The 20,053-nt window shown below is 41.2% G+C and overlaps 2 protein-coding genes across 3 annotated transcripts in view; both read right to left on the reverse strand.

Moving 5' to 3' along the window:
- Positions 1-20,053, reverse strand: part of LOC138978153 (GRB10-interacting GYF protein 2-like) — a 61,095-nt gene that overhangs the window by 15,900 nt on the left and 25,142 nt on the right. The window contains exons 14-20 of one of the 2 annotated variants that reach the window (XM_070350811.1): positions 16,994-17,178; positions 15,834-16,085; positions 8,961-9,040; positions 6,232-6,326; positions 5,585-5,755; positions 5,098-5,321; positions 4,234-4,372 (exon numbers count right to left, since the gene is read on the reverse strand). In XM_070350811.1, the coding sequence (XP_070206912.1) occupies positions 4,234-4,372; positions 5,098-5,321; positions 5,585-5,755; positions 6,232-6,326; positions 8,961-9,040; positions 15,834-16,085; positions 16,994-17,178 (1,146 nt within the window). Of the gene's footprint in view, positions 1-4,233; positions 4,373-5,097; positions 5,322-5,584; positions 5,756-6,231; positions 6,327-8,915; positions 9,041-15,833; positions 16,086-16,993; positions 17,179-20,053 lie in introns of both variants that reach the window. The other variant, XM_070350809.1, reaches the window with a different exon arrangement.
- The window catches only part of LOC138978156 (protein RCC2-like), a 99,390-nt gene continuing 97,638 nt past the window's right edge, over positions 18,302-20,053 (reverse strand). The window contains exon 12 of the transcript XR_011459592.1: positions 18,302-18,470. The gene's annotated coding sequence lies outside the window, so the exon portion shown is untranslated. The remainder of the gene's footprint in view (positions 18,471-20,053) is intronic.

Consider the following 20,053-nt stretch of genomic DNA (forward strand, 5'->3'; position numbering starts at 1 on the left):
AGCTCGAGGTGTCAATGCTACTTTGGCCAAAACCCAATGCAAGCGGACGGACGCGATTCTGGTGGGTGGTGGCCACATGGCTGTGGCGCTTTGTGTTGAGCCGTGCTTCGAAGTGTGGCACACAAAGAAGGATGTTCTCCGTGCATAAACCGAGTTCTAAACAAGTCATTTATACAAAAACTGTAAATACTGTGACAGCAAGTGTTTCTTTTCTTCTATGGATAAAACCCAACGCAATGGGACTCGATTCTGGTGCCTGGAATGTGGTGTGGCGTTTTGCGTTGAGCTGTGCTCTGTGGCACTGTAAATACTGTGACAGCAAGTGTTTCTTTTCTTCTACATGGATATATTCATCATAGTCATCACCCAGTCATCTCATTGTATCATTCAGGTTAGTAAATTCTTTTTTGAGTATTCACTAACAACATTTTGTGCATATTTTCAAACATGTCTGTAGTATTTATGTGGTGCCTCTGGACTTTTTTTTATTTAAATTGTTGACATTTTCAATAGCATACCACACAAACACAACAAGCCTTTTGACAAATACAAAGTACATTTCTGAAACAATGAAAGATCTTTCTTTAATTGTGTGCAAAAAGTAAGTCTCCACATGTACTAGTTTTTTTACAATATTTTTTTCAAAATACAATATTTTTTTCAAAATTTTCCAATTTTGGTTGTCAGCAGGCTATTTATTGACATTTTCAATAGCATACCACACAAACACAACAAGCCTTTTGACAAATACAAAGTACATTTCTGAAACAATGAAAAATCTTTCTTTAATTGTGTGCAAAAAGTAAATCTCCACATGTACTAGTTTTTTTACAATATTTTTTTCAAAATACAATATTTTTTTCAAAATGTCCCAATTTTGGTTGTCAGCAGGCTATTTATATGCTTTGGCGCATGCGTTCTGAGTGTATAGTCATGTCATAGGGTGGACGTGTTGAAAGAGTTAAGGTTGCAAAAGGGCTAAGTCTCGCTGGCAACAGTTTTACCCTGCACAGATCGCAACAGTGCCGCTAGTAGTCTACACTTTGTGTTTGATGGTAGAATGGGATATACAGATTACAACACTCGTGGAGGCTCGTGTCTCCCGATGATATTCATCCGCTGGGTCTTGACTGAAATACAAGCCATATAAAAAACCACTCGTGTTGTAACCTATACATACTAAGGATTCTTTTACAACATCACCGAGTCCATCTGACTAAGCTGTACTGCCCAAAAGAATGTCAGAAGCAATGTGGTCAGGATAAAGACAAAACAGGAAGGGCAAAGCCCATACGACTCACATGCTTGACCTTGACCTTTACATGACCTTGACCTTCAGGGTCAAGGTCAAATAACTAAACCTAGAAGTACAATGGTGCTTATTGGCTCTTTCTACCATGAGATATGGTCACTTTTAGTGGTTCACTACCTTATTTTGGTCACATTTCATAAGGGTCAAAGTGACCTTGACCTTAATCATATGTGACCAAATGTGTCTCATGATGAAAGCATAACATGTGCCCCACATAATTTTTAAGTTTGAAACAGTTATCTTCCATAGTTCAGGGTCAAGGTCACTTCAAAATATGTATACAATCCAACTTTGAAGAGCTCCTGTGACCTTGACCTTGAAGGAAGGTAAACCAAACTGGTATCAAAAGATGGGGCTTACTTTGCCCTATATCTATATATATATACGACTAGTGTCTGTCTGTCTGTCTGTCTGTCTGTCTGTCTGTCTGTGTGTCTGTGCGCGATGCGCGGCCAAGGTTCTCGATGGATCTGCTTCAAATTTGGTGGGCTTATTCAGAGAGACCCCGGACACAACCTCATCGATGAGATATTTCAACAAGTGCTCTCAGCGCGCAGCGCGGAACCGATTTTGGTTCCACCTCAGCTATTTTGGTTCCACCTCAGCTTACCCGGGCCCCCATACCGACACACCATAGCCGCTACACCACATCACAACGCCAAAGTTCTCGGTGGATCTTTTTCAAATTTGGACACCGTATTCAGCTACACCCCGGACACAATATCATCGATGAGATATTTCAACACGGGCTCTCAGCGCGCAGCGCTGAACTCATTTTCGTTTTTGCGTTCATTTCACCATTATAAGTAACTCTTCCTTATCTTCTCCAGTGTTTGGCGTTTATCTCCCTTCCTTCGTGTGGCTTTCCCGTTCAGTTCTAAGTTACTATTACTATTTTTAGAATGTCACTGCGCTGTCCACTGCGCTGTCCACAACGCTTCCCTTGCACCCGTAAGTTGTTCTTACTGTCAAAGTGAAAAGGTCGAATCAATTTATAGCCACGCGAAAAATACACTCTCACCTATCTCTATATATTTATAGATACAGATATGTATATATATACGGCTTCTCTGTGTGTGTGTGTGTTTGTGTGTGTGTGTAGGCAAAAACCTATGTATTATAGAGTTCTGTTTGTGATGGGGTCTAGCGGCTTTTGTCTGTCTGTATGTTCTGGCATGTGAGAAGCCACAGCAGATAATATAGGGCTAAGAAATAAGCTCTAAAATTCTCAATCCCGTTTGACAGGACTTCGCCTTTCAAAGGTGATTGTGGTGAACCGCCACGCTGTCTGTCTCTGTCGCACCGTTCACCCCAAATTCCCGTTTCTGAGGTACTATTTTTAGAATGTCACTGCGCTGTCCAGAACGCTTCCCTTGCACCCGTAAGTTGTTCGTACTGTCAAAGTGAAAAGGTCGAATCAATTTATAGCCACGCAAAAAATACACTCACCTATCTCTATATATTTATAGATATAGATATACATATTATATATATACGGCTTCTCTGTGTGTGTGTTTGTGTGTGTGTGTGGGAAAAAACCTGTTGATTGTAGAGTTCTGTTTGTGATGGGGTCTAGCGGCTTTTGTCTGTCTGTATGTTCTGGCATTTGAGAAGCCACAACAGAAAATATAGGGCTAAGAAATAAGCTCTAAAATTCTCAATCCCGTGTGACAGGACTTCGCTTGCAGAGGTGATTGTGATGAACCGCCACGCTGTCTGTCTCTGTCTCGCGATTCACCCCGGCGAAGCCGGGTATTCCTCTAGTATCATATATAGGTGAGGTATTGAATCTCAAAAACTTCAGAGAAAATGGGGAAAATGTGAAAAATAGCTGTTTTTTAGGCAACATTTATGGCCCCTGCGACCTTGACCTTGAAGCAAGGTCAAGATGCTATGTATGTTTTTTGGGGCCTTGTCATCATACACCATCTTGCAAAATTTGGTACTGATAGACTGAATAGTGTCCAAGAAATATCCAACGTTAAAGTTTTCCGGACGGACGTCCGGACGGACGGACGGACGACTCGGGTGAGTACATAGACTCACTTTTGCTTCGCATGTGAGTCAAAAATCACATTTTCCTGGCAATTAGAACATCTAGAAGGGATCATGTTCACCAAAAATGTCCAGCATAATCTCAAAATTCCAGAGACATAATCGAAAACTGGTCACACATACAAGTTGATATTTTGTTTGAGAGTTTTTGTTGTTTTTTCAAACAAAAAAACACAAAACGAAATCACCAGGACTTCCTTTGACTAGTTTGTGTGGCAAGGTGATTAGCTACAGTTTTTGGTATGTGAGCATGCGGAGGGATGGTCTCATCATGTGAAAGTGTGGGAAGAGAGTGAGCGCAACTGTATTGTTATATGAAGTCTTATATCGCGCGCGTATCTCCAGACTCGGACTCAAGGCGCAGGGATCTATTTATGCCGTGTGAGATGGAATTTTTTACACAATACATCACGCATTCACATCGGCCAGCAGATCGCAGCCATTTCGGCGCATATCCTACTTTTCACGGCCTATTATTCCAAGTCACACGGGTATTTTGGTGGACATTTTTTATCTATGCCTATACAATTTTGCCAGGAAAGACCCTTTTGTCAATCATGGGATCTTTAACGTGCACACCCCAATGTAGTGTACACGAAGGGACCTCGGTTTTTCGTCTCATCCGAAAGACTAGCACTTGAACCCACCACCTAGGTTAGGAAAGGGGGGAGAAAACTGCTAACGCCCTGACCCAGGGTCGAACTTGCAACCTCTCGCTTCCGAGCGCAAGTGCGTTACCACTCGGCCACTCAGTCCTCAAATGTGTGCCTTTAACAGGGTGTGGGAGTGGGAGAGTGGGGGGTGGGTTGGTAACAATACTTAACAAATAGCCAGTGTGATCAGTCATCTGGTACTAATCTATTCACCTGTTTTCTTTGAGCCTCTGCTTCCTGTTGTTGCTTCTCGGCGTCTCTCAGTCTCTGTTTCTCTCCTTCCTGTTGTCGTCGTGTCTCTTCCATGCGTTTCAGTTCCTCTAGTGCCTTCTCTTCTGCATCTCTCTTCCGCCTGAAATGAATGAAAGGAGAACGCTGAAATATTGTTTAAATGAAGTCTTCGCAGTTATTGTGCTACATGAAAAAATATTATGAAGTGCATTTTTGGGCTTGATCTTATTTCATTAAAATAAAACCCAAACGATACAAAACAAACAATGCAATACGGAAAGAAATACAGTAAGACAGATAGGCATCAGAAAGTAAAAGGTCATTCTTGAAATTTGCATTTTCAATATATCAGAATTGCTCTTCTCTGCTTTTCAATGAATCCCCCTAAAGGTGCCCATACAGACATCAAATCAAATGAAAAAGTAATTTGTCCTCCAGAAACTCCTCAATTCACAAAAGCAGAATAAACAAGAAATTCCTCTGATAGGAAAAACACCCCCGTTGGTCAAAGGGAAATAACCATTCTCACTGCCACCAACTGAGAAGGTTATTTCCCTTTGACCAACGGGGGTGTCCGTCTATAAGTCGTTGTATAATTTTAATCCACCAATAACTCCCTAACCGTGTGTTTGACTGGTCCCAATTTTTGTAAGGACCGTCTCAGGAATGTATAGAACCTGTTCACCAAGTTTGGTGACGATCGGTCCGTTCATTCTTGAGATCTACTTGCGAACACAAACACACAAATACCGCCACAAACACACAAACACATCGAGTGAAACCTATACACACCCCTATACCGGGGGTGTAAATACACCAAAACTTGTTTCAATTGAACCCGCATACCTCATCTCTTCTGTCTTTCTTTCTTCCTCTTCCTGCCTCTTTTGTAGTTCTTCCTCCCTTCTCTGGTCTTCGTCTCTCATTCTCTGTTCCTCTTCCTTCCTTCGCTGTTCCTCCGCTTGCCTTTGCCTGGCGACTTTTTGGTGTCGCAATCTTTCCTCCTCTGCTTCTTGCATTTGTCTTCTCTTCTGCTCCTCCCCTTCGAGTCTTCGAGTTTCTTCCACTCTCTGTAAACAATTTATGTGCAAAGTCACTCTACGTGAGTGCTTTATTAACCGCCGCCCCCCCCTCCTTCTACAGAGTTCAGTACTGCTTCTGAGTAACAGCAATATAATCTTGAAATCAGGCTTACTACCGTTCCTTGCATAATTAAAGCATTCTTGCCGACATCTTGCACACACATTTTTAACACTCATTCACGCATTTGTTAGCACTCACTCACCCACTATCTCTTTCTCACTCTCTCTCCTCTCTTTCTCTTTCCCCTTACCTGTAAATCGAGCTGCCTCTGTCTTTCCAGTTCGTCTTTCTCTTTCTCCATGCGTTCCCTCTCCCTCTGCAGGGCCTCTGTTTGTCGTCGTAACTCATCTTGCTGTTTCTGGATCTCTTCCTGCCGCTTTCTCTCTGCTTCCAGCATTCTAGCAAATTCTGCTTCTTTTTCCTGGAAAGGGAAGATAATGGCGGTGTTAATACAGTCAAGACTCTCCTCCAATTTAAGACTCTCGTCAACCTTTTCTCAGACTTTCTCATCATGTCAGTAAAATGTATCTCCTTTTTAAGACACCTTCTTCTTCAAGACCTAAATTGTTCAGATTTCTGGATATCAAGTTTAGCAGATGTGTCCCTTGAAAACATCATTTACTTTCCCTTACCTTTTCAAACACAATTACGCACACAATAGCACAGACAAAGCTGCATACCCAGGACACCAACTGCTGTAAATTTTATTATTCAGGGACAACGCAAACTACAGGGATGAGACCGGGGTAGAAATGAAAACGCTTACTTGGGGGAGAGTTTGCCCCGACGCTAAAAAATGTCTGTAATTTATACATCAAAATGGGTTCTGATTCATAGAAATAAAGCTTATGTAGCGCAGATCATCATACAAATCGCATCCTTAAAACTAACACTGACCTGTCTGAGTTTCTCCATATCTGATTTGACGGTCTGAGGCACCTGTGTGTTTTCCAGCTCCCACACACTGCCCGGCTGTGAGTTTGACCAATTCCCTGCAACCAGACCAACACATTGCATTCAACATTTCATCACACACTGCCCGGCTGTCAGTTTGACCAATTCCCTGCAACCAGACCAACATCAACACATTGCATTCAACATTTCATCACACACACTGCCCGGCTGTCAGTTTGACCAATTCCCTGCAACAAGACCAACATCAACACATTGCATTCAACATTTCATCACACACACTGCCCGGCTGTCAGTTTGACCAATTCCCTGCAACCAGACCAACATCAACACATTGCATTCAACATTTCATCACACACACTGCCCGGCTGTCAGTTTGACCAATTCCCTGCAACAAGACCAGCATCAACACATTGCATTCAACATTTCATCACACCAAATTCTATGCTGCCAGCTCCAACTTCTTCTGCGTTCGTGGGCTGAAACTCCCACGTACACTCCTGTTTTTGCACGAGTGGAATGTTACGTGTATTACCATTTAGGCAGCCATACGCCGCTTTCGGAGGAAGCATGCTGGGTATTTTCGTGTTTCTATAACCCACCGAACTCTGACATGGATTACAGGATCTTTTCCGTGCGCACTTGGTCTTGTGCTTGCGTGTACCCACGAAGGGGGATAAGCCACTAGCAGGTCTGCACATAAGTTGACCTGGGAGATCGGAAAAATCTCCACAGTTAACCCACCAGGCGGCCGCGGCCAGGATTCGAACCCTCAACCTTCCGATTAAGAGGCCGACGTCTTACCACCCCGCCACAGCGCCCGTCAAGCCAGCTCCAACCACATGCAACACCCTCAACTCCCTTTGTTTTGTCAAATTTTTCTAAACTCTTATCCTTCCCACTCCCTGAAAATGAGAGGTAAACTTGTTCATTCTACCCACACGCACGCATGCACATACACACGCATGCAGGAAAACTGTGACCCCACAGGCATTGAGCAATAGTTTCTTCCACTCCCACTTGTATCCTTACACTTGTGTCCCCAAAGCAGACCTGTCCAAAAATAGATCTAAATACAAGAGGCTCATAACCCACCCTGCACTTCACAATTATTTCATACCAGGCTCAAGAGGACATTTCAAAAAGGATTTTGAGCCCTTCTGGAGCTTTCTTTGGGTTTTTTTAAGGACAGAAAAAGACTGGTATTTTCTGTTCAGAAATGTCCAACAACCCATGCTGTATATGGCCATGGATCATGTTAGCAACTCATTTACATTCCTATGCTTTAATTTCTCTGCAACATGGGTGTTACTGGGAAAAATCAAAAAACCTGAAAGGCAGGGGTCCAAAATGCTCAAGTTTGAAAGAAAGTTTCTGGACACCGACGAAACCAAATCATAATAAGCAAGATGGCGGCAAATCCAAGGGAGCGAACCGAGAAAGCACGCGAACCGGTGTCAAAAGTCGGATCGGAACCGCTGCTCGTTATTTCAACTTAGCGAAACGAAGCTTTTTTTTGTTTTTTGTTTTGAAAACCCGGAAAACCGGAATTTCCGGCTTCAGATTTTTTCAAAAACCGGAAATCCAGCAAAAGCCAGAAGAGTAACACCCATGCAATACTGAAACTGGCTACAGACAGGTTAGTACGGTATCGCTTCATGCAATCCCCAGGTTTTGCGCCCAGCATATCCCAAAGGACAATAAGTAAACAAAATTAACCTCTTCACTGCCACAGTATAACAGCATTTTGGTATTGCTGTGTGCCAGGGCAAAATTTTGCTTTCTTCGGTAGGTTCACTAATCTGTTCACTGCTCGATCATTTATTGAGATATCTCTTAGATCTTTGGCATGTGTTTTGCTTATACCCTTGGCTATTATAGGATGACATGATCATTGGACTTTGTGATTGTTATAGTAAAAATTGATATAATGACCATTTTCATCAAAAATTACAGTTTCCGGACTTACACACACACAGTGACACACATTGCAGCACGTAACGGTAAAACCACACAAAACACTGCTAAAACTGGTGTCAAACATCAGGTACTCGCATTACAGCCCATAAAAGTATTCTTCTGTGTGGTAATCCATAAATCACTTCTTGTAGAGCTTCCAGAACACTGTATCGCTTGAAAACAGGTCTACGAGTTGAGGTCCGACTTTCAGCCGCCTTTGTGAATGGCGAGAATGCTAACACAGTTTTCAACACGTGGTAGAACGTGGTAGCAACTTTAGTAACTTATCCGAACGGTCTATGGGAAAGAACTGTGTTTAGAACCCCTACAAGTACTTGGACAGTGGTTACCTCCCATTTAGTTTTCAGAAATGTCCTGAAATGTTGGTGACACAAATCCCACGTATGAGATACGGTAATGGGCGTACGACAAACCAAAAATGACCACGTATTACATACGGGGTGGGCAGTGAAGGGGTTAAATTAAAATGCAAGAAAGGTAAGTTTATGGAATGTTTAATCATAGACAGAAGAAAATATTAATTCTAATCATGTTTTATTGATAATTAATCATTCCGTAAGCTTACCTTTTTTTTCTTGATTTTGGAAAGACAGCAATATATATCTGTTTCAGATTCATGCTAACAACCGAATTTAAATTGTGCAATTTAGATTGTCTGCCGTGGGGACAATAAGGGAGCAAGGAATAACCTGCAGGAGGCGCTGTGCCCCAGATGGATGGAATGTCACCTTGACCTTCATTGGTAGGGGGTGGCTGTGAGACGGAACGATTGAAGATGGGAGAGGATGCCGACAGTGAAACGTCCACTCCAGACCTGTAACCACACAAAACAATGGCGTTGTTAAAATGATGGTTGCGAGTACCGCGAGGGTAGCCCGCGGATTGAAATAGGCTACCCCCTGGCTGGCAACACAGGGCAACAATGTTCCCACTGTCTATCCTTTCTCCTTGTTTCTCATCTTCTGTCTCTTGTCTTGCTTTTTATCTGCACTGTTTTCTGCCTTCAAGCCCTGTAATCTATCTGTATTCATAAATATTCTCTTAATCACTCGAAGTCAGAGTTTGGCTGCCCATGTGGCAGGGTATAACAAACGGCCATACATGCAAAATTCTCATCCCCGAAAAGGGATGACCCTGGGAACTCTAGCCCAGGAAGAAGAAGAAGGTGGTTGTGAGAAAAACATGTTGAAACCGGTCTGTTTTCATTTCTCTCTGATTTTGTTTACGTGTCTGGTTGGAACATTTGTATATCTTGTTCCAGTCCTGCTCACCCACAGTCTCTCATTCCATATCTGGTGTTCTGATTCAGCCATGTGGTTTCACATGACATCTTTCCTTTTTTTCTTTCCTAACCCCATAGTTCTTAACAGTGATAATGCCCTCAGTATTTCAACTCTTCTGAAACTTTCTTTCTTTATTTGGTGTTTAACGTCGTTTTCAACCATTCAAGGTTATATCGCGACGGGGAAAGGGGGGAGATGGGATAGAGCCACTTGTTAATTGTTTCTTGTTCACAAAAGCACTTATCAAAAAATTGCTCCAGGGGCTTGCAACGTAGTACAATATATGACCTTACTGGGAGAATGCAAGTTTCCAGTACAAAGGACTTAACATTTCTTACAAACTGCTTGACTAAAATCTTTACAAACATTGACTATATTCTATACAAGAAACATTTAACAAGGGTAAAAGGAGAAACAGAACCGTTAGTCGCCTCTTACGACATGCTGGGTAGCATCAGGTAAATTCTTTCTCGTCCCAACCAATATGGGACTCCCCCTAACCCGCGGGGGGTCTCTTCTGAAACATCTTCAGACAACTATGTTCATCTTCAGAAGCATGTTGTCTCAATGTGTGATTTCCTTGATAACTATGCAAGGGACTGTTCCTACATCTCTGAAAACTGGCATTTCGTCAAAGAAACGTTGGTTACACCTCAGCAGTCATCTTAGGTCAAACTTTCAGGTGGTTTTTTTTAAAGATGATCAGGTACAGTGTATATGGGTGCGTCTCAGAAACTGATCCTTTTGTGTGTGCCATAATCAAATTAGCCCACAATTGAAACATACTGAATTTTAAATCATGATATTGGTATTTTTGAGAAGTAAAATGAATAAAGAAATAGTACAAACAAAACTGAGTATTTTGCATGATTATTATGAAGGTTGTTTTGCGAAAGAAATGATTAAATGCGTGAAAAATGGAGGTCTGATCTGTGACATGAACCATCAACTAGTTTTGTACCTCACTACAAGAATCGTTTAGAATGTCCAAGGACTGCTATTTTTGTTATGTGTGTTTGGTTTAAGTGTACTTGACAGTTGAAATGTTATTTTGTCCACAGAATTGTTTTTTTAAACGAAATTAATCGCTTGAAAGTTTGTCATCACTGTCGTAACATAGGTTTCCACACGCGTGCAACAGCAACAAGTCCTAAATTTGAACTTTAGAATTTGCATATTCATCTTCAACACGATCTTGACATGAAAGGGCATAGAAACTCGCTAAGTTAAATGTTATTTAAGTATTATTGTCTCAAAATTGCATCTGCAAACTAAGTTGAAAGTTGCGTAATATGACATGCTTCTTCAAAATTCCGTTACGATGGTGAACGGTTTTGCAAATAATGTTCAGAGTTTTGAAGAAAGATTAGAACTATTTTGCGCGTAGTGACTTAGAGGTGCGGGTGACTACGCATGCGCAGTTACAGAGAGAAATAGTTCAGCTTCCAGCAGCGAAGAAAGATTTCGAGAATGTTTCCGAAGTCTGTGATTTTGTTACGACAGTGATCAACACCCAAGGTTCTTAAGAAAAGGTGAGTTTTTGCTGCTATGATATTCTATGAAGTGAAAAATTAGGCTAAACATTTGTTAATAATAGTTTTTCTTTCGATTTCACGTAGTCAAAACTTGACTAAATGTTTTAACATAGAGGGGGAATCGAAATGAGGGTCGTGGTGTATGTGTGTGTGTGTGTCTGTTTGTCTGTGCGTGTGTGTGTGTAGAGCGATTCAGACTAAACTACTGGACCGATCTTTATGAAATTTGACATGAGAGTTCCTGGGTATGATATCCCCGGACGTTTTTTTCTTTTTTTCGACAAATACTTTTGATGACGTCATATCCGGCTTTTTGTAAAAGTTGAGGCGGCACTGTCACACCCTCATTTTTCAATTAAATTGATTGAAATTTGTGTAAAGCAATCTTCGACGAAGGCCGGACTTCGGTATTGCATTTCAGCTTGGTGGCTTAAAAATTAATTAATGACTTTGGCCATTAAAAATCTGAAAATTTTTGATAATTTTTTTTTTTATATAAAACGATCCACATTTACGTTCATCTTATTTTACATCATTTCCTGATTCCAAAAACATATAAATATGTTATATTTGGATTAAAAACAAGCTCTGAAAATTAAAAATATAAAAAATTATGATCAAAATTAAATTTCCGAAATCCATTTAAAGGAACGGTAAGTGTCAATGTTTTCTTTAATTGTAAAAGTTGTATGTTCAATGGAATGGTAAGTCTGAACAAAATAATTACTTTATTTTGTTTTTAGCCAGTGAATGTGGATGCATCAAAATCTTGATAGACATTAAACAAATTCATGTTAGTGAAACTAGTACACATATTGCATCAATCTTTAGTTGAAATCGCAGGTACTTGCATGTTTCAGGTGCAAGAGATTCGACCTGATGAACTGGTGGTAACGTTCCTTCGAAGGAAACCGGAGGGGAACTACTATTGCTTTCCAGGGATCGATGATATTTCCTTAGTCCCTACATCTGATGCAACCATGATTCGTGACCTCACCTTCAATGCCAGGGGGCATTATTTCTTTTAAAATATATTAATTAACTGCAAGTGGCAACTGTTCTATATGTAACCAATGCCTTTGGTTTATTGTCTTAACAATTGAATGAACCACTTTTGAACATTTGCATTCTTCATGTCAAACCTTATAATACATGTCTGGTTGTTCGTTTCCGAGTTACGTCGGTGATGAACTTTTCATTAATGTTTCTCTTTTTTGGGGCAAAGTTTGCTTGATTTTGTCCAGCTTTTTTTCTTTCTGTTCCTGTTTTAGTGTTTGGCATTTTACCTAACAAGAATCTGGTTGCAAAATCAGCTTCATTTAGTAAAGTTTGTGGGAAAAAGCATAACCGTTTCTTTGTTACAAAAGTGATGTTTCCATGTTACATCGGTGACCATTTTGCATTCTTTTGGGATAACTTTCTAACATTTTGTCTTAGAGCAACAAATCTTTGTATATATGCTATTGTGAAGGTTAAGTGTCAATAAGACTGAATGAATGCCATGTATCAACATGTTCTGATCAGGATATCATTAATTAATTTTCATTTTTGTATTGAAATTTTGACGAATGCATGGAACTTTGAAAAAAACATTATTTTGTTGTTTGCATGTAGTCATTTCATATTGAACTCTATAATGGCTTGTGATTCAACAATAATAACTGAATAAAAGTCGTTTTCAGCCTTATAAATGCAGTTTTTTTGTCTTTTATTGTTTCCATGTTACACGGGTGATTTTGCACACATGGTCCAAATAATGCTCAATATATGGCAAACTAAAGGCAATGTTATATTTTTTCTTGTTTAAACTGAAAAGGTACACCCTGAGAAGTGTGTAAATAGTATTATCAACGTTTTCTGGGAAGATTTTACTTTTGGTGATAATGTCACAAACAGAGGACGAGATTCTGAGACGCACCCATATGCCAGTAGAACCACAGCCCTTGGCAAGGAGCTTTTTGTCATCTCAAAGAAATACAAATGACAGTTATCTTCTTCTTCTTCTTCGTTCATGAGCTGAAACTCCCACGTTCACTCATGTTTTTGCACGAGTGGGATTTTACGTGTATGACCGTTTTTCCCCCGCCATTCAGGCAGCCATACGCTGCTTTCGGGGGAAAAGACAGGTATGAAACTTAAAATCTGGAAAATGTTCCAGGATTGTCAAATGAAGCTCAGCTTTTTAAAGTTTTTGTACACAACTTTCCATTCGGGATTCTTAGGAAATCAGGGAGTCGTATAATACAGAAATTCCTGATTCCCAGTAGTAACTTTCATCCCAAAATACCATAAAACTAACTTTCTTCCCCGGGACACCATTAAACGAAACACTTCCAACAATAGGGAGATTTAATAAACGAAACGTCGGGACGTTTCGTTTTGAAGTTGTGGTAAACGTCATCATTTCGGGGGTCTCTCGCTGGAAAGGTGAAGGTCAACTGAAACGGAACGTGGAACGTCAAAACGCAGTCACGTTTTCCACCCCCAAAAAACGAACAATATTTCGTCAACTTTTGTGAGTATTTTTGCACACTAACAGTTTTATTTGTTGGCCATTTTATGCATTGCTAGATTCATCAACCCTTTCACAGTCTTTCAGCGCTGAGAATGTGTTCATTGGAGGTAGACAACTGTTGTGAACTGAAATATTTTGAAGGGTGCTGATCCTGGTACATTTATCCAACTTCATGGTGAGAAAGCAAATGGCGAAGCAGAAGTAGGTCATCGCATCGAATTTTTATTCTGGCTTCGTATGTGATTTTGTATAAGAGTTGTTCTTTGCTACTGGTCACAAGTGGGGGTCAGCTCACACGGACACATTTTTCAATACAGTCTAGGGGAGAAACTGGTCACAAAGCACCCAGTACATGCCAGAGAGATAGGAGAATCGGCACAATCAAAGAAAATACCAAAATCATTCAATAGATATGGAAATATTAAGATTTACTGTGAAAATGCCAGCAAAAATGGCGTCCAAAAACGGGATGGCACACTTGGTGCGTCTTTGAAGACTTACCTCCCGTTCTGTGTTGTTGATAATAGTCGTGTTTGGGCTGTTGTTGTTGAAATAGTATCTAATAAAACTGATGCAGTTCTTGAAATGTTGCAAATTATTGTTGTCTTTGTGAAATGCGAGAGTGTTCTGAGGCGTAATCTGCATACGGCTGATGTCCCACATAGGGTACCCCACTTCGATCAGCGTATCACTCCAAATGAGCTTCATAGCAGAAAAGCAGATACACTACCAACACACTGCATAACAGATCTACAAGTCTGAGCCAGAATCATTGAAATTTACTTTCTGTATAAAATATTGCAATCAAATTTGTTCACGATGTCCCACAAATAACGCAGGTTACCCTCGCCTTCGATTCAAAGTAACTCCAATCTGACTTAATTACAATCGAAACGCAGATGACGAACTGATTCACCACAAATTTGTGGTATTTTACACACAAATTTCAACTGTGTTGTTTCGCGATAAACAGCCATAAACAAACAAATGTGGCGCCGTCATGTCGCCTTGGAAGGAATAACGCAGGTGACCAAGGCTTGTTTCCGATACCTGTCTGATTAAAATCATCGTTTTTTCACGAATGACGGCTCTTTGGCAGATCTGGTGAGTTGGAAACTGTCTATGAATGTTTCATTTAATGTCAAATGCGTACATTCTTGTCGATATTGTTACCTTTGGGCTCATAAATTAAGTCAATCGTCGTGTTGTCCGAAAGTGACTTTTGTCAGCATAGAACTTACTGTGCTTTGATCATTGACTGAGAAGAATCTTCCGATGACACTAGTTCATTTCACTACGCGACTGCAGATCTGCAAGGAAACTTATGGCAGGGGAAATAAGCTTAACTGAAGACGAATAAGCGGAGTAACTGTTCTTCAACGGATTGCTCTTACACTGATCTAAATATTTAGATCTTGTCGTCTGCTAGTCTTCGGTCGTGTGAAAGTCACATCTATTTCGACTGTGTGCATCGATCCGTGTAGTGAAATGTTGATCTTTGATGATTTGGCAACATAACTTCGCTAAATGTGCTTCGAGTGTATCTCCCCGTTAACCGCATTTGAAAACGTCTTTTAACAAGACCATGTTTTGACAGCCCAGACGGGGAGGATCCTCGATAGCTTACAGGGTATATAATGTTTTCCGCCGTTTTTTGAAGAATCCTTTCAAATTTGCTATTCCAAAAGTACCTTATGACACGACTCGAGTGGCAAAGAACATTCTCTGAAATTCCTGTCTCAGTCCGTGCAGCCGTTTCGGGTCCTATCGTCATCATACAAACATACACACAGACACACAAGAACCAGCTTTAAAAGTTAGATTATGTAGGAACCATGTGAACCAGTGATTTTTTCTTATGTACAACAGATACTACAGTATTTCTGCTTTATGAAAAGCAATATTTCAAAAACAAAACTAGAGATTTGAATTTTGACCACTTTTCCCCCTTTCTGTCACCAGTACTGAAGAACAACTCATAAACAAAGTCTGTGTGATTTATTTGGACTGAAAATAATCAAAGTATGCCCGATTCTGGACCACCTCCTAGGGTTTTTTTTTCCATTCTGATCGAGGACAGACGTGATAATTTCACTTGAAGATTTATCGCCCTTCCTTCATTCCGAAACGAAACGTGAATACATCTAAATCTTGTCTGCGGCCTATGCCGTCTCGTTTCACGTTCCGTTTCGCGGGGTGACTCATTCACCAAACGAAACGAGCTGCAAAACGAAACGTGCTGTCCTTTAAATCTCCCTAATATCCAAGACATACTGTGGTGGTTGTGTCTGTTGCTGAAGGGTTGCAGCAGCAGCAGCAGACGTTGGCTGACTCTGTCCCTGAGATGTTTGCTGCTGCTGGGAGTGTTGCTGCAGGGCCTGTAACTGCTGCAGCTGCTGCATGTGCTGCAGCACAAGGGGGTTGGACTGCATCATTTGCAGGCTGAGTTGCTGCTGTTGGGGGGGGTCCAGTGCTTTGAATGTTTCTTGCTCCTGTAGCCCGGCTAGTGTTTGCATCTGTAGTTGCCTGAAACATTCAACGTAGTGGTTGACAGGCAAGCAAAAATGGCATGCATTGGTCTTTTCTTACTTACAAGAAGAATGTAAAAACAAGAGGCGAAGCCTTCAAGGCTCACGTAAGAAATAGACAAACAGACGTTTGAACTATTTTTAAATGGACTACAGACGTTCGGATGAACCCAGTCCACATCAAGAAAGAAGAAGAAGAAGAAACAGTAACACAAACTCAATCACTCCGTCACACATACACACCCACACACACAGTAAGCTTAGGTGACACTGTGCAAGAAAGAGAGACACTAGATCTAGATCTGTCTGTCTGCATGTAGCCTACTTACAGGGACACGACTGCCAAATAGTCTCGGCCCGCTCAAAATAACAATGACCGAGACCACACACACCACGCGAGAGAGAAAGACTACAGGGAGGCATGCCGTCATGATGCATTAATTGACGTCAAACACTTTTGACCGTGACGTAATCTTATGCGAGCTTTATCCATAGTCTTGGATAACCACTCACACATAGACTCGGAAATGTTAAAGTTTCTACCACAGACATACACACACACACACACACGCACACACACACGCACACACACACGCACAAACGCACAGACAGACAAAGTTACGATCGCATAGGCTACACTTCGTGAGCCAACAAGAGGGGTTGATATATGGAACTTTTAATGAACGAGTCAAACGACAATACTAAGCATTCACGAAACTTTAACCGAATTCTCTTCAAAGAAAAAGAACACACAAACAAAACTTAGAATGAGAAAATGAAGACGAAGCTTAGCCGTTGCTTGTTCAATCTCAAAAGATTCACTCTCGCTATCTTTTGAAATTGAACAAGCGACGCTACATCCAAGACTTCACAGCTGGCTTCCAATCTTGCAACGCCCACACGTACCTCATGCTCATCTGTACTTGTAGGATCTGATGCTGAAGCAACAACTGTTGCTGTGCCAGGAGTGTTTCTGTGCTTCCACCCCCCTGGGCCAGGGTGAAGGAGGGGGTGGGGGTGGGGGCTGGCGCTTGTAACGTTACCACTGGCGGTGTTGACACCGGCACTGGTTCTGCTGCCGGTGCTGTTTTCTGATGAAAAGTCAGTAACTCAAAATAAGGTCTACCATTGATCACATGAGAACACAACACAAACACAGCACAACCCTAAACAAAAAGGGCAAAGCCAATACGACTCACATGCTTGACCTTGACCTTTACATGACCTTGACCTTCAGCTAAACCTAGCAATGACATCATACACTAAGAACTGCTTTACACATTTTTCCTACCAAAATACATGTGACCTTGAAGGTCATGCAACACAAAGCTGTTAATTCAAGATATAGGAAGTACAATGGTGCTTATTGGCTCTTTCTACCATGAGATATGGTTATTTTTAGGGGTTCACTACCTTATTTTGGTCACATTTCATAAGGTCAAAGTGACCTTGACCTTGATCATATGTGACCAAATGTGTCTCATGATGAAAGCATAACATGTGCCCCACATAATTTTTAAGTTTGAAACAGTTATCTTCCATAGTTCAGGGTCAAGGTCACTTCAAAATATGTATACAATCCAACTTTGAAGAGCTCCTGTGACCTTGACCTTGAAGCAAGGTAAACCAAACTGGTATCAAAAGATGGGGCTTACTTTGCCCTATATATCATATATAGGTGAGGTATTAAATCTCAAAAACTTCAGAGAAAATGCGAAAATGTGAAAAATGGTCGTTTTTAAGACAATTACGGCCCCTGTGACCTTGAACTTGAAGTGAGGTCAAGTTGCCGCACATGTTTTTTGAGATCTTGTAACCATACACCATCAGGCCAAATTTGGTACTGATAGACAGAATAGTGTCCAAGAAATATCCAACGTTAAAGTTTTCCGGACGGACGGACGGACGGACGCCGGGACGGACAGACGGACGGACGACTCGGGTGAGTACATAGACTCACTTTTGCTTCGCATGTGAGTCAAAAATGGCTCAACAATCTAGGTTTAAAATCGAAGTCAATTTACTGATATTATGAAGAGAATGCTTGGGAACATGCTATCTTAAAAGTGGAGGGCGTGTGGAGGGAGTCTTAAAATGGATCATTGTACAAACAGATCAAACAGATGTAACGATCCAAAATCCATCTCCACTCCCTCAAAGGAACATCCTGCTTATCCATAAATTGCTGTTCATTTCATGCTGTCGAATGCAATACAATGTTAAGGCAAAGGAATTTACTTTACTTTATTTGGTGTTTAACGTCGTTTTCAACCACGAAGGTTATATCGCGACGGGGAAAGGGGGGAGATGGGATAGAGCCACTTGTCAATTGTTTCTTGTTCACAAAAGCACTAATCAAAAATTTGCTCCAGGGGCTTGCAACCTAGTACAATATATGACCTTACTCGGAGAATGCAAGTTTCCAGTACAAAGGACTAAACATTTCTTACATACTGCTTGACTAAAATCTTTACAAAAATTGACTATATTCTATACAAGAAAAACTTAACAAGGGTAAAAGGAGAAACAGAATCCGTTAGTCGCCTCTTACGACATGCTGGGGAGCATTGGGTAAATTCTTCCCCCTAACCCGCGGGGGGGAGGCAAAGGAATGAACACTCATTGAAAAATATTGGCTGAGAAGACAATAACGCATAAATATGATTATGAAAGCTTCTGGAGACTACTGGATCTTTTGGAGAGAAAAAGCGAAGACACAGGACTGAATACTCCTGTAAACTATTACATGTTTTGGAGAGAAAAAGCCAAGACACAGGACTGAATACTCCTGTAAACTATTACATGTTTTGTAGAGAAAAAGCCAAGACACAGGACTGAATACTCCTGTAAACTATTACATGTTTTGGAGAGAAAAAGCCAAAACACAGGACTGAATAATCCTGTAAACTATTACTTCAGAAGAACATTATTAAAATCGAAAATTTTATTGTAAATTTTCATTTAATAAATATACCTACCCGAATCACATGTAGCATTGACACAATCGGAGATGCTAGGTTCTGTACAGGCTAACCGTCTAAGGGAAGCAACCCCAACCACAAAAGTGTAAACGTAGCCATGGTAATGCCCATACACCCGGGGAGTTACCTCCCCTCGTGCATGCCATGTCACTACTGCTACTGAACACGTGGTTCCTATCATTCGACCTAAAGAATAAATTCTCCAAATCAAAAGCGGGGTTGGCGGGAGGGAATATACTATGTGATTCGGGTAGGTATATTTATTAAATGAAAATTTACAATAAAATTTTCGATTAAATTACATATTCCTACTCCGAATCACATGTAGCAGATTACAACAACAAGGCGGTGGGAAAGAAAAATCTAACTCACTCAAAAAACCTTGCCAAAAACCTGGACCGCTGCCAAAGAATCAGGGCGGTCCCAGTGGGAAAGAAAAACTAACCCACTCAAAAGCCCTTGCCAGGGCTGGCCCACTGCCAACAGGCAGTGAGGGAACCAAGGAAAGTCCTGATTGACAGCCGAGAAGTATCTCAGGCGAAAAGCGAAAGAGACAACCTCAGAGATCCAGAAAGCTGTGCTCAGCACTTCTTCCAATCTCCTAGCCGTAAAAAACAGCACAGGAATAGACCCAAGCCTTGGATAATAACCCTGGCGAGCCAAGGGAAAGACAAGCTTCCCCCCCCCCTTTTATTGGAAGGAAATGCTAATGTCCTGAGAAGATCCGTGCGTAAGGTTGTCCCCTCAACTGAGAAGGACGAACCCCCGCGGTGACCTTAAGACAACCATGCCAAAGTCTGCAAACCTTGGGATGTAGTAAAGCCCAAAAGGCTTGTGAGAAAGAAGTCAGCTCAAAATAAGAGTGACCAATCACAAATAGAAGGTCGCCAGTTATCCCCTACCAGTCCCTGCGAACGCAGGGAGAGAGGTAGCACCCGACAGCAGCCACTTACGACTGTGCGTAAGCTACCGGAAGTGAGGACCC

The sequence above is a fragment of the Littorina saxatilis genome, linkage group LG10 (assembly GCF_037325665.1).
Source record: "Littorina saxatilis isolate snail1 linkage group LG10, US_GU_Lsax_2.0, whole genome shotgun sequence".
In the NCBI taxonomy this organism is placed as follows: domain Eukaryota; kingdom Metazoa; phylum Mollusca; class Gastropoda; order Littorinimorpha; family Littorinidae; genus Littorina; species Littorina saxatilis.